We start from the raw sequence: 13,029 nt of genomic DNA, 5'->3' as shown, positions 1-13,029 counted from the left end.
GATTTTAGGGCTGTAAAATAATCAAGTTTCAAAGGATAAAATATATTAGTGTAGAAAATGACTCCACTTTCATAATATTTTTATATTAACTTTCATTAAATGGAAATGGCAACAAGGATATTCTTAAAAAATTCACAGGGTTTAGAACTACATGAGGATAAGTAAATGATCGCAGATTTTATTTTTATTTTTTGGAGGTGAACTATCTTAATCTTGTCTGTGATTCCTTCAGCTTTGAACAGCTCTGCATTAACTTTGCCAATGAGCAGCTTCAGCAGTTCTTTGTGAAACACGTCTTCAAGCTTGAACAACAGGAATACGTACGTGAAGACATCGTCTGGAACAACATTAAATTTAACGACAATCAGCGTACCCTTGATGTTCTGGCCGTAAAGCCTCTCAACGTTCTCGCTCTTATTGATGAAGAGAGTCTCTTTCCTAAGGTTCTAAAATATATTTGCTTTTATTCACAGTATAGGCTATCTTTGATAATTAATAGTCAGGCAATGTGTGACTGCGTCATATCTTTAATAATCTATAAATATTTATACACCGTTATGAACAATTGTAATTTTCTCTAGGGCACAGATGCTACTATGCTTAACAAAATGAATCAGGTTCATGGGAAGGGTGACATCTACATGCCCCCAAAAAACAATCACGACACGCAGTTTGGAATCCGCCATTTTGCTGGAGTTGTCTACTATGACTGCAAAGGTAATACATGCTATCAAAGTTCCACACAATGCACCTTCATATTAATTTTTTGGCTTTAAAAATATCTAAAATGTGTTATGAAATTTACTGTGCATATAGGTTTCCTTGAGAAGAACAGAGATACTCTGAGTAATGATGTCATCCAGCTGATACACACATCATCCAGTAAGCTACTAAAGCAGATATTTCACCGTGAGCTAAGCACCACAGAGGCGAGAACTAGCTCCAACCACACTATCATCACCCCAAAAAACTCACTTCGGGTATGTTAACACCAGCTAAAGGCAAATAGTGTACAAACACGTGATGACATTCAGCTCATTAATACAAAATTTTCATACCTTTGATTTTCTATTTCTTTAGCAAACAACAGACACAAAGAAACGTGTGCCTACATTATGTGGGCAGTTCCGTCAGTCGCTGGACTCTTTAATGAAGACTCTAACTTCCTGCCAACCTTTCTTTATTCGCTGTATTAAACCCAATGACTTCAAGAAGCCTATGGTAAGCTTGGATCATTTTCTCTGTCGATTGACTCACTTTACTGTCAGTGACCCACTTTTCCATCTTTGTTTCAGCTCTTTGACAGGGAGCTGTGTATCCGTCAACTTCGTTACTCTGGAATGATGGAGACTATCCGCATTCGGAAGGCCGGCTATCCCATCCGTCACACATTTGATGAGTTTCTGGAGCGTTACCGTGTGCTGCTCAAGTCCAGTGTTTGTGACCCCAAAACTGTGAGAGTGATTCTGTGTTGTTTGACATGAATTAAGTGTTACAGTGGTTTCTGTAACATACATTGGAACAGGTTTTGAAGGTTCTGTAAGCGATTATAGCCGTTTTGCTTATGTTTGACACTGAATTAGAACAGCCACATTGATAAACACCAAATCCCCATCCCCTAAAATGACTAAAACCTATTAAAGCACTTTTAAATATATACCAGTGTATTTTGCCATAAGACAAAATACATTTGTATTAAAGAATATTAAATATATGTTCTTCTACATTAAGGCTAAATATGCTTTTCAAGAAGATTTTTCTTGTTTCAGTATTTATTTAGATGGAAAATTAGTAAAAAAAAAAAAAAAGCTAATTAAATGCATTATTGCACCCATTAATTTTAATATTTACTGTAATATTAAAGGAGAGTGCCAAGAAATGCTGTGAAAGTATCTGTGAGAATGTTCTGACTGAAGAGGAGTGGAAGATCGGCAAGACTAAAGTGTTTCTGAAGGTACTGAAGTGAATTTTACAGGTATCATTACAGCATTTTTAAAGTTGATCCATTCTAACGTGATTCTTTTTTTGCATCAGGATTTCCATGATACTGTTTTGGAACTGGCACGAGACAGCGCTCTCAATGAGAAGGCACTTATTATTCAGAGAGTCTTGAGAGGATATAAACACAGGTAAAAGAATGAGGATAATCTCCTATGTTTGTAGAGAAAATGTTCACACATTGGTTCATCGGTTGCCATTTTGTTTTCTTGCAGGAAAGTGTTCCTGACAAAGAGAAGAGCAGCTGTGACCATACAGAAAACCTGGCGAGGACACAAAGTCAGAAAACTTTACAGAGTGGTATGTTGTCCTCTTAACTGCAGACTGAAAGATGTTGATATTCATTGCTTGTGCATGTACTGTATGTAGAGTGTCACTTGCCTTTCTGCAGGTCCAGTTGGGTTTTGCCCGTCTACGTGCTCAAGTACGCTCTCGTCAGTTGGCCTGGCAGTATAAACGGAAGCGACAAGCAACTATTCTGCTTCAGGCTCAGACTCGTGGCCACCTGATGAGGAAGGAGTGGAAACGAAAGAGAGCGGCAGTGATACTCCTGCAGGCTTACACCAGAGGAACTCTAGCCAGAAAAGCTGTCAAGAAAATGAAGAGAGATGTAGGAAGTTTCCGATGGATAGCATTTTCATGTTTAGAAGACTGTTTGCTAAATATCCCAGGCTACATATCATCTTTATCTTTTGCTGTCTCTGTTGTTTGCAGGCTTACCTCTCACTTCAGGAACGTAGAGCAGAAGAACTTGCTGCTCTAGAGAGGCAAAGGAGGCTTGATGAAATTCTGCGGCAGAAAAAAGAAAGAGAGGCGGCTGAACAGTTGGAACCCTCCACAGACCAGGAAATGGTGGATGATATCTTTGGCTTCTTGCCTAGCATGGTTGGCGGACAGGAGGGCCAGGCACCTGTGGGCTTTGAGGTGAGAGATCAAACTTCTCAAAAAAGCATGATGTTAATGTTTGGATAACAATCAAATTAAAACCAAAACCTGCATGGGAACGTTGTGTTTTTAGGACTTTGAGGGAAAGCGAGTGGTGCTTGAAGAGGTGGATCTGGATGATGCTCCATTGATGGAGATTCCAGATGAAGACTTTGATGATTTGGATGAGTACTCGTTCTCCAAGTTTGCTTCCATGTACTTCCAGGGTGCTGCCACACCCACACACATTCGCCAGAGAATACGTCAGCCTCTGCTCTACCATGAGGAGGAGAATGATGTCCTAGTAAAGCCACATTTGACCTTGACCAGCTTTTGATAGATTTAGGATGTTCTTCTGATGTCAGATTAACATTAGGTGCTTACTACTGCTCTTCTCTTCTTCTCCACAGGCTTCACTAACGGTTTGGTGGATGATCTTGAGATTTATGGGTGATCTTCCTGAACCAAAAGCTCAGGGGGTCTCAAGGAATGGACTACCCTTTGCAGAAGGCTCTCTTCAGACGGATGTGGCCTCCAGACAGGATAGACGCCTCAGCCATATGGTGGGCTTGGACCAGGTGAGGAAGCTCCTTTATATTATATATTTTACAGCTGAAAAACAAACAAACAGCGGGTCAGACTGGCAGGCTGGCCAGCTAAAAACCAGTTTGGACATGTTGAGAGACCTGCTAAGACCAGCAATATAGGTCTTCTAGCAACTCAAAAAAAGTGAAAGTGTTGATGCCTGATTATTTCAGAGATTGAAAAATACAAGAAACTCTCCGAACAGGAAACTCAGTACAGTTCCAGACGACGCTTCCCGCAACAGAAAGTCTTCAACTTTTACAGACATACTGGCCCGAAACAAAAAATCTGTCCAAGATGATGGTGTTCCAAGCCGCAAACTATCTGCCATACCAGAGCAGGGTCCGAAAAATCGAAAGACTTCAACTTTCACTGATGTAATGTCCCGAAACAAAAGGATCTCCACAGCACCTGAGGGGACTCAATCCAACAGAACCGGTAGAAAACCATCTGTTATAGCAGAAGAGGTGAGATTTATACTATTTCTTAAGGTCATTTATTCTCATAAAATATCAAATAATTTGATCTGTTTAAGACAAGTTTATTTCAGGTTGTAAAATGTCATAAAAAAAGTCAGGAATCTATATCAGTTGATAATTGTTAAAAACGTTTTAACTTGAAAATTGTTATTAAAATATGTGCAGTCAGTCACATGTATTTTTTATAAAAAAAAAAAAAAAAACATTTTTAGAGTATTGAGATTGTTGAAGCTATTCTTGAAAATCGTACGGAAGTTTTTCAGAACCATATGAAACCAACATTAATACATTTCTAAGAACCTTTCACATGTGTTTGAAATACAATTTTTAATGAGTCTTTATTCCTTTTCTTATCTGTCAAAATAAAAGCAATATTAAAACAATTATTCAAAGCTAATGCATTACTGTATTATTCATAGATGCTAAATCCTCACCTTCCAGTGAAAACTCACTGGCCACTTACCGGATTTGTGTAGATCCAATGAGAAAGTGTTTTTGGTGGTGGTGGTGGGGGGGGGGGTCTTTTTACAGTACCATTAGTACCAATTCATATCTGTACCCGCTTGTAGTCAACCACTTTTAAACTCTCCTTTGTGTTTTTGTGTGCATGCTCTGGTTTCGAATTACAAAACCACAAGTTAATTTCCTTGTTTTTGCAGTTTTGAGTATTGCAGCCAATCACGAGCATCTCTGTTGAAAGCAATGGCCAGTCAGAGGTGTTTTCTATAGGTTAATCAGAAGAATAACCTCTGAACTAATTTTTGTTTTCATAAGTTTACAGAGTTCTACACTCTTTCAGATCTACCTAATATAATCAGAGAGAGAAAAAAGGCATGCGCACGATGTAAATAAGAGATTGATTGTGTAGTTAGTAATTGATTTATCAGGAGTTTTTGCCTGGGTAAGCATTTCTCTAGAATCTTTACATAATCCATTGAAATTTTAAGAAATGTTTTGTTTGTCTAAGAATTGTTTGACTGAATGTCCATGTATACTGTTTCAAGAGTGACAAACATGAGTGTAAAAAATTAACGAGTAAATCCACTAAATTGTTCCATCAGTCATTGCTATGATTGACAGTGATAAATGCTCTGGGCAGAACAATATATCTGACAGACTGATGTCAAAAATAGACCTATGCATTAAGTGATGCAGATTAAATTCAGAGTAACAAAACTACAAGAGCAACAAGTCTGTGTTGGCTGAATTTATTTAGCAGCTTCTACAGTAAAACACTCTTTTTGATGTGTCCTAAAGGCAATGTTTAAAAAAAATCTCAAATCTAAAAATACTTCCAAGTATTTAATTATTTAATTGTACTTGCTATATACTACTTCAGTACAGTACTAAAAAAATACAAATAATAATTTTGGGGATTGCATGTCTTTGTCACTTTTTTCACCAATGCAACAAACAGATGAATTATTTATAATCTTTATAATCCCCCTTCATGTAAAGGCAAAGGATGGGACTGAAGTTTCCAAACAACCCACTGTGCAAACTATTAGCGAAGAAGATGAAATGAATGCAGACAGACTCACCCTGGACCGGCCAATGACATCTCTTGAAAAGTTGCATATCATTGTTGGATATGCCATTGTCAGACGTGACCTCAGGTTGTTAATTATTTAAAACCATAAGTCATCTATTGCTTAGTGGTCAGATGTTTCTGTTTCTAAGTCTTTAATATCTTTCATTGTTAGGGATGAAATCTACTGCCAGATCTGTAAGCAGCTCCAAGAGAACTCAAACCGTGGTAGCTTCTTCCGTGGCTGGATCCTCCTGTGCATCTGTTTGGGAATTTTTCCTCCTACCGAGCGCTTCATCAAGGTGAATAAAAGACTGTCTTCCTTATTAAACTCTTTGATGCATGAATTCACTATTTCTTTATGGGGTCATACATTTGCAGTTGTCTCCACATTGTGTTGTCCTGAATGTTTCTCATCTCCTCACAGTACCTGCAAAGTTTTCTTCGTTTTGGTCCTGTGGGATACGCGCCTTACTGCGCTGACCGACTGAGGCGCACTGTTGCCAATGGAGTGCGTGGAGAGCCTCCCAGCTGGCTGGAGCTCCAGGTAAAGTCATTTATGCCCCATTCACAAATACAGTGTTTTTGGACTGAACAACTTGCCATAGCTTTTCAAAATCGTTGCTGCTAAAATTGAGATATCAGTTTGGACAAGGAATCAGTTTTTTTCCTGTTTAAAATGAAAGGGATATGATTTGTAAATAAAGCTTTCAGGAGATGGATCATGTGTGTTCCAGTGTCTCCAATGCTGCTGCTCATTTAGATAAAATGAAACACTTATGAATATTGTCATAATGATGGGCAGCTCATTGAAAGTAATGACTTCTGTTGCATTGTTGCTTTAAATTGCTTTATGTGTGAAACCCCTTAGGTCTTAATTCTCCTATGGTCCAGTAACAAATATCTACCATAGATTTGAAGCTTTAATTCATGCCATCACTGTTTAATCACAGGCCACCAAGTCCAAGAAACCCATTGCCATCTCAGTAACTATGATGGATGGCAGGACTATCAGTTTGCCTGTAGATTCTGCCTCCACATCTAAAGAGGTCTGCCAGATGCTCTCACAGAAAGTCAAACTTCAGGACACATTTGGCTTCTCACTTTATGTAGCTTTATACGACAAGGTATGAAGACTTTGCACTGAAATTGAGTTTGAACCAGATTTTATGTATTATTAGAAATTTAAGGTATTGTGCTCCCTCTTTTTAGGTGTGGTCCCTAGGTAGTGGCAGTGAACATGTGATGGATGCAATCTCTCAGTGTGAGCAGGAAGTGAAGAGGAAGGGTGGGCAGGAGCAACATGCCCCTTGGCGTCTCTTCTTCCGTAAAGAGATCTTCACACCTTGGCATGACTGCAGCCAGGATAATGTCAGCACAGACATTATCTACAGACAGGTCATCAGAGGCCTGAAATCTGGAGAATACCAGTGTGAGAAGGTGTGCTTCAGATCATTTTTAGTATCACTTGACCCAAATTGTATATTCTGTCATCATTTACTCCCCCTCATGTCATTCAAAACTTGTATGACTTTCTTTCTTCTGTAGAACACAAAAGAAGGTATTTTGAAGAATGTTGTCATTCCATACGATTTCGGGTCCCATTGACTTCAATAGATTTATTGACTCAAGAGAAAAATACGGACCAATATGTCAATAGGACCTGAAACCGTTTGGTTACCAACATTCTTCAAAATATCTTCTTTTGTGTTCCACAGAAGAAACAAAGTCATACAGCTTTGGAATGACTTGAGGGATAGTAAATGTTGACAGAATTTTCATTTTGGGTGGACTGTGCCTTTAATTTATTTATTTGTACTTCATGCATTCAGTGAATTTTCATGTTGTGTTTATTAAAACGGCAGTCATCATGGACTTTCTAGCAGTGTGTATTTAGCATCAAGCCAATTTAATAGTTTCCAGTTACCATTGCCATTGTAGAATTGCCACACAGTAGGGGACCACATCATGACATTTATTTGATGGAATTTCACCTTTGTGTTTATATCAGGAGGAAGACACTGTTGCGCTTGTAGCAAAGCACTTCTATGTGCAGTTTGGATCAGACATGAGTATGGAGAATACTAGGACTGTAGTTAAAGAGTGCATTAACTCCAAACTACTTGAGGCCAAGTCAGAAGAAAAGTGGACCCAGATGGTTAATACAGCACATACGCAGGTACAGATGTTTCTATTCCTCATGGTAAAATAAATGTAATAAAGCTTTCCACCTGTTTGAAAGTCAAAGCATTTTACAAGCATTTGTTTCTTTTTGTTAGGGCCCACTAATAAACACTCAGACCAAGTCTGATAAAGTCAAAGCAGATGTGGTTGACTATGCTCGTCAAAAGTGGTCAATGTTCTTCTCCAAGTTTTTTGAAGTTGCCAAGTTGTCTGGTATGTACTATATGCTAAGAGGAGTATTACACTGCTGTAAAAAATTTCGGTTCAGTTAGATTTTTTAAATAAACGAATACTGGTACTAGTAAAAAATGACACAAGAGAAAATTATAATGTTACGAAATGTTTTTATAAAAGATATCTAAATAAATGTTTATTTGAACTTTCTATTCATCAAAGAATCCTGAAAAAATGGTTTCCACAAAGTAGCGTATTTGTTTTCAGCATTTATAATAATACAATATGTTTAATATACTTCAGAACTTACATACTTCAGAATGATTTACTGAAGTATCATGTGACACTGAAGACTGGAATAATGGCTGCTGAGAAGTAGCTTTGCCATCACAGGAATAAATTACATTTTACAATAAATTAAAATATCAAAGTTATTTTAAAGGCATAGTTCACCCAAAAATGAAAATTCTGTCATTAAAGGTCCCGTTCTTCGTGATCCCATGTTTTAAACTTTAGTTAGTGTGTAATGTTGTTGTTAGAGTATAAATAATATCTGTAAAATTCTAAAGCTCAAAGTTCAATGCCAAGCGAGATATTTTATTTAACAGAATTCGCCTACAAAAAACGACCCGTTTGGACTACATCCCTCAAGTTCCTGCAGTAATGACGTCACTAAAACAGTTTTTTGACTAACCTCCACCCACATGAATACACAAAAAAGGGGGTGTGGCCTTGTTGCTCTGACGGATAAGAGGAAGAGCTGCGTTTGTGTTTGTCGCCATGTCGTCGAAACGCTGTTATTTTCATCTCAGAGTCCAATCACCTTTGTTTGGCCTTCCCAGGGACGCTGTACTTAGATATCAATGGTTACAAGTTTTGTTTAACTCGGTTCCCGAAAATTATAATCCACATGTAAAACTATGTGCAGCACATTTCGCTTCGCGCCCTTCTTGCCACTTCCCGCCGAAACGGGTGTGGCCCAACCTATAAAAGGAGCTCGAAAAGGCTGACTCACCTGATTTATTTCATCGCCGAAGCGAACCAGAGTGAATCGTGCGCACGGCAGAGAACGCAGTACTCGTTCGCTCTTCTAGAGAGAACCGAGGTTACGTTTAGTAACCGAGTACGTTCTCTTACGAGAGCTCTCTCGTACTGCGTCTAAGCTAAGACGCTACGGGAACCCAATGTAAAACGCCGTGCGCGCAGGGATCACACACCAATAAACCTGAAGCAACGCCCAGGATTTACAGTGCACAGTCACCTGAGGGACTCACAGAGAGTCCAGGACAGAAAAGGGAAAAAGCCCTCCGTCCCATATCTAGCAGCATCCGTAGATGCGGCAATATGACATCACACAGCCGAGGCAAGGCCTGACCAATGTGGCAATGCGGGTCTTACGCAATACTGCCCATATAACAGTCGGCAGCGCATAGCGCTCGTGAACTCAGAATTCCCCTCAGGGCCCTGATTCGCCTATACCGACAGCAGCCTTGCTTGCAAGGCGGTAACCTCCAGGTTATAGAACCTGATAAATGTAGACGGCGAGGCCCAACCTGCCGCCATACATATATCCTGCAAGGAGATCCCAGTAGACCACGCCCACGACGAGGCGACGCCTCTTGTGGAGTGTGCTCTGACGCCCAATGGGCACTGAAGGCCCCTGGAAGCGTAAGCTAACACTATGGCGTCAACTATCCATCTGGATAGCGTCTGTCTCGAAACAGCCATTCCCTTGGAACGCCCACTGAATGAGACAAATAGCTGCTCCGTCTGCCGAAAGGCAGCAGAGCGAGACACATAAGCTCTTAAAACCCTGACAGGGCAAAGAAGACTCGAGTCTCCATCCTCCCCTGACACCGGCAGGGCAGACAGGGAAATAACCTGAGCCCGAAACGGTGTGTTGAGGGATTTCGGCACATAACCGTGCCTAGGTTTGAGTATGACTCTTGAGTCATTGGGCCCAAACTCCAAGCACGACTGGCTCACCGAGAGCGCGTGCAAATCACCCACACGCTTCACAGAAGCGAGAGCCAACAAGAATACTGTCTTGAACGACAGATGCTGAAGGCTAATCGATTGGATAGGCTTGAAAGGGGGACCCTTCAAGGCCTCCAAAAACCGCCGCGAGGTCCCACATAGGGACTGACGGAGGTCTGGGAGGATTCAGCCTCCTAGCTCCTCTGAGGAACCGGATGACTAAATCATTCCTTCCTATTGACTGACCGGACGCCGTTTCAGAAAACGCCGCTATGGCAGCCACATAAACTTTGAGCGTGGATGGGGCTCTGCCCTTATCCAACAGCTCCTGAAGGAAGGAGAGGACCTCCGTCACCTCACAACTAAGGGGTGAATAACCTCGAGCTGTGCACCAGCTGGAGAACACCGACCACTTCGAGGCATACAGACGTCGTGTCGACGGAGCTCTAGCCTGAGTGATGGTATTTAGCACTCCCACTGCGAGATCAGCGGGTAACCGTTGAGTGCCCATACATAGAGGGACCACAACTCCGGTTGAGGGTGCCAAATCGAGCCCCTGGCCTGCGAGAGGAGGTCTCTCCTCAACGGTACCGGCCACGGGGCGACATCTGCTAACTGCATCAGATCTGGGAACCATGGTTCTTCCAAAGAGGTGCTACAAGCAGTATTGAACATCTCGTTTCTCTCACCCGTTCTATCACCTGCGGAAGGAGGGAGATGGGAGGGAACGCATAAAGCGGGCAGCACGGCCATCTCCGTGACAGCGCGCTTTCGTTCTTGGAAAGAACGCGGGCAGTGAGCATTTTCGTGGGACGCAAAGAGGTCCACCTCCGCCATGCCAGATCTCTCCCACAACAGCCGGACTGTTTGCGGGTGTAGAGACCATTCGCCCGTAGGAACATTGCCTCTGGACAGCCTGTCTGGACCCAGATTCTGCAGTCCTGGCACATGCACTGCTCTCAGCGAGCGCACGTTGCGCTGAGCCCAAATCAGGAGGCGTTCCGTCAGCCTGCACAGGTTTCAGGACCCGAGACCGCCCTGTCGATTTATCTAGGACACCACGGACATGTTGTCCGAACGGACTACGACGTGGTGATCCTTGATATGGGGACAAAAGCGCGTCAGCGCGTTCTCCACTGCCAGCATTTCCAGGCAGTTGATATGATGGAGCTTTTCCCGTTCTGACCATAGGCCAAAGGACGGTCTGACCCCCATCCCAAAGTGGAGGCGTCCGTTGACACCACTTTCACACTCGGGGAAGTCCCCAGGCTTACACCTGATCGGTACCAGCCGTTCGCTGTCCAAGGTGCTAGAGCCGCAACACAGCTCTGATCGACCTTGAAATGCAGCCGGCCAGACGCCCACGCTCTGCACGGCACCTGAGCCTTCAGCCAGAACTGCAGGGGGCGCATGCGGAGCAGGCCCAGCCGCAGAACCGGAGATGCTGAGGCCATGAGACCCAGCATCTTTTGACAGTGTTTGAGCGACACAGTCGCGCCACAGCGGAAAGAACTCGCTGCACGCTGAATGCCCATCGCGCGCTGTGGTGACAGCCGCGCCGTCATGGAACACGAGTTCAGAACTATACCCAGAAACAGGATCGTCTGACTGGGGTTCAGCGAACTCTTCGCCCAATTGACACTGAGGCCGAGCTTCTCGAGGTGATCGAGTAAAACGGCTCTGTGGTCCACGAGCTCCGCTCATGATCGGGCCAGAACCAGCCAGTCGTCCAAATAATTCAGCACTCGTATGCCTCTGAGTCTGAGAGGAGCGAGCGCTGCATCCATGCACCTCTTTAAAGTACGAGGAGCTACGGACAAGCCGAATGGCAGGACTGCAAACTGGAATGCCTGGCCCTCGAAGGCGAATCTCAAATATGTGCACGGGCCTCGTTTTTACAGAAGCCCCGCGCCGTATGTGACATAGTGTATGTGGGCACGTTTACTATGCGGCGCGCTCGACCGATCTGTGTCGATCTTATGTGCGCTAGCCCTGTGTGCAGGGCTGTGCTTACATGTGGAGATGGGCACTGGGTAGTGGGCATCGTCACTGCATTTATAGCACGATCGGCCGTGGCCGGACGAGCATGCACGGGTTTCGTTTTTACAGAAACCACATGACGCGTGTGACATAGTAATTGTGGGCACTGAGGGGTGGGCACGTTTACTATGCAGTGTGCGCGACCGACTTGAGTCGACATTATGGGCGCAGGCCCTGTGTGCAGGGCTGTGCTTACATGTGGAGATGGGCACTGAGGAGTGGGCATCGTCACTACATTTATAGCACCATCGGCCGTGGCCGGACGAACGTGCACGGGTTTCGTTTTTACAGAAACCACATGACGCGTGTGACATAGTGATTGTGGGCACTGAGGAGTGGGCACGTCTACTATGTAGTGCGCGTGATCGACTTGAGTCGCTTTTATGGGCGCGAGCACTGTGTGAAGGGCTGTGCTTATATGTGGAGATGGGCACTGAGCAGTGGGCATCGTCACTACATTTATAGCACCATCGGCCGTGGCCGGGACACCAGAAATTACACATTTTTCGGGAAATATCTGGGTAGCCGTGATAACGGTTTTCGTGTGCAGGCAAGCGGGCAACCGTACAGGCTTGCGCAACCGTACAGGCTTGCGCAATCTCTGGAAACTGAAACAGCGGCGCGCTTAGGTGAGAGCCCGGCCACAGCGGAACTCGTACACCGGCGCTTCGATGAAGCAGCCATCGTGTGTAGTGCCGACGCAGCGTCATGCAGCATGCGTAGATGGCTTTCCTAGGATGGCTTCGGGGCTCCCGGCCTCACCGTAATACTCTGCCGCGGTCCCCGCGGCGCTGGGCGACGGCCAGTAGAGCGAGAACGGGGGTCTCGAGCTGCGTTGCTGAAGCTGTTGTGATAACGGTTTTTGTGTGCAGGCAAGCGGGCAACTGTGCAGGCTTCCGCATTGCAGAAAACGCTGAGACAGTCACAATTCCTGGAACTGAAACAGCGGAACTCGTACACCTGCGCTTCGATGAAGCAGCCATCGTTAGTAGTGCCGACGCAGCGTCACACAGCAGGCTTTAGATGGCAACACCGCTTTTGCCGCCGTCCAGCAGAGGGCGGACAAAGGTGCGTCGCTATCGCCTGTTCCACCGGCGGAAGTGAGTGGTAGTTCCTGTTTTTAGCATCATCAGTGTGGAG

General features: G+C 43.8%; 1 protein-coding gene across 1 annotated transcript in view; it reads left to right on the top strand.

Moving 5' to 3' along the window:
- LOC132161229 (unconventional myosin-VIIa-like) overlaps positions 1-13,029 on the top strand; it is a 29,024-nt gene that overhangs the window by 6,135 nt on the left and 9,860 nt on the right. The window contains exons 13-32 of the mRNA XM_059571147.1: positions 233-443; positions 582-717; positions 817-980; positions 1,081-1,221; positions 1,296-1,454; positions 1,865-1,954; positions 2,035-2,129; positions 2,214-2,298; positions 2,390-2,608; positions 2,713-2,922; positions 3,017-3,226; positions 3,333-3,500; positions 3,681-3,974; positions 5,445-5,602; positions 5,690-5,816; positions 5,942-6,061; positions 6,468-6,641; positions 6,727-6,954; positions 7,526-7,693; positions 7,794-7,911. Coding sequence (XP_059427130.1) covers positions 233-443; positions 582-717; positions 817-980; positions 1,081-1,221; positions 1,296-1,454; positions 1,865-1,954; positions 2,035-2,129; positions 2,214-2,298; positions 2,390-2,608; positions 2,713-2,922; positions 3,017-3,226; positions 3,333-3,500; positions 3,681-3,974; positions 5,445-5,602; positions 5,690-5,816; positions 5,942-6,061; positions 6,468-6,641; positions 6,727-6,954; positions 7,526-7,693; positions 7,794-7,911 — 3,275 coding nt within the window. The remainder of the gene's footprint in view (positions 1-232; positions 444-581; positions 718-816; positions 981-1,080; positions 1,222-1,295; positions 1,455-1,864; positions 1,955-2,034; positions 2,130-2,213; positions 2,299-2,389; positions 2,609-2,712; positions 2,923-3,016; positions 3,227-3,332; positions 3,501-3,680; positions 3,975-5,444; positions 5,603-5,689; positions 5,817-5,941; positions 6,062-6,467; positions 6,642-6,726; positions 6,955-7,525; positions 7,694-7,793; positions 7,912-13,029) is intronic.

The sequence above is a fragment of the Carassius carassius genome, chromosome 17 (assembly GCF_963082965.1).
Source record: "Carassius carassius chromosome 17, fCarCar2.1, whole genome shotgun sequence".
Taxonomy (NCBI): domain Eukaryota; kingdom Metazoa; phylum Chordata; class Actinopteri; order Cypriniformes; family Cyprinidae; genus Carassius; species Carassius carassius.
This window is presented reverse-complemented; position numbering and strand designations above follow the sequence as displayed.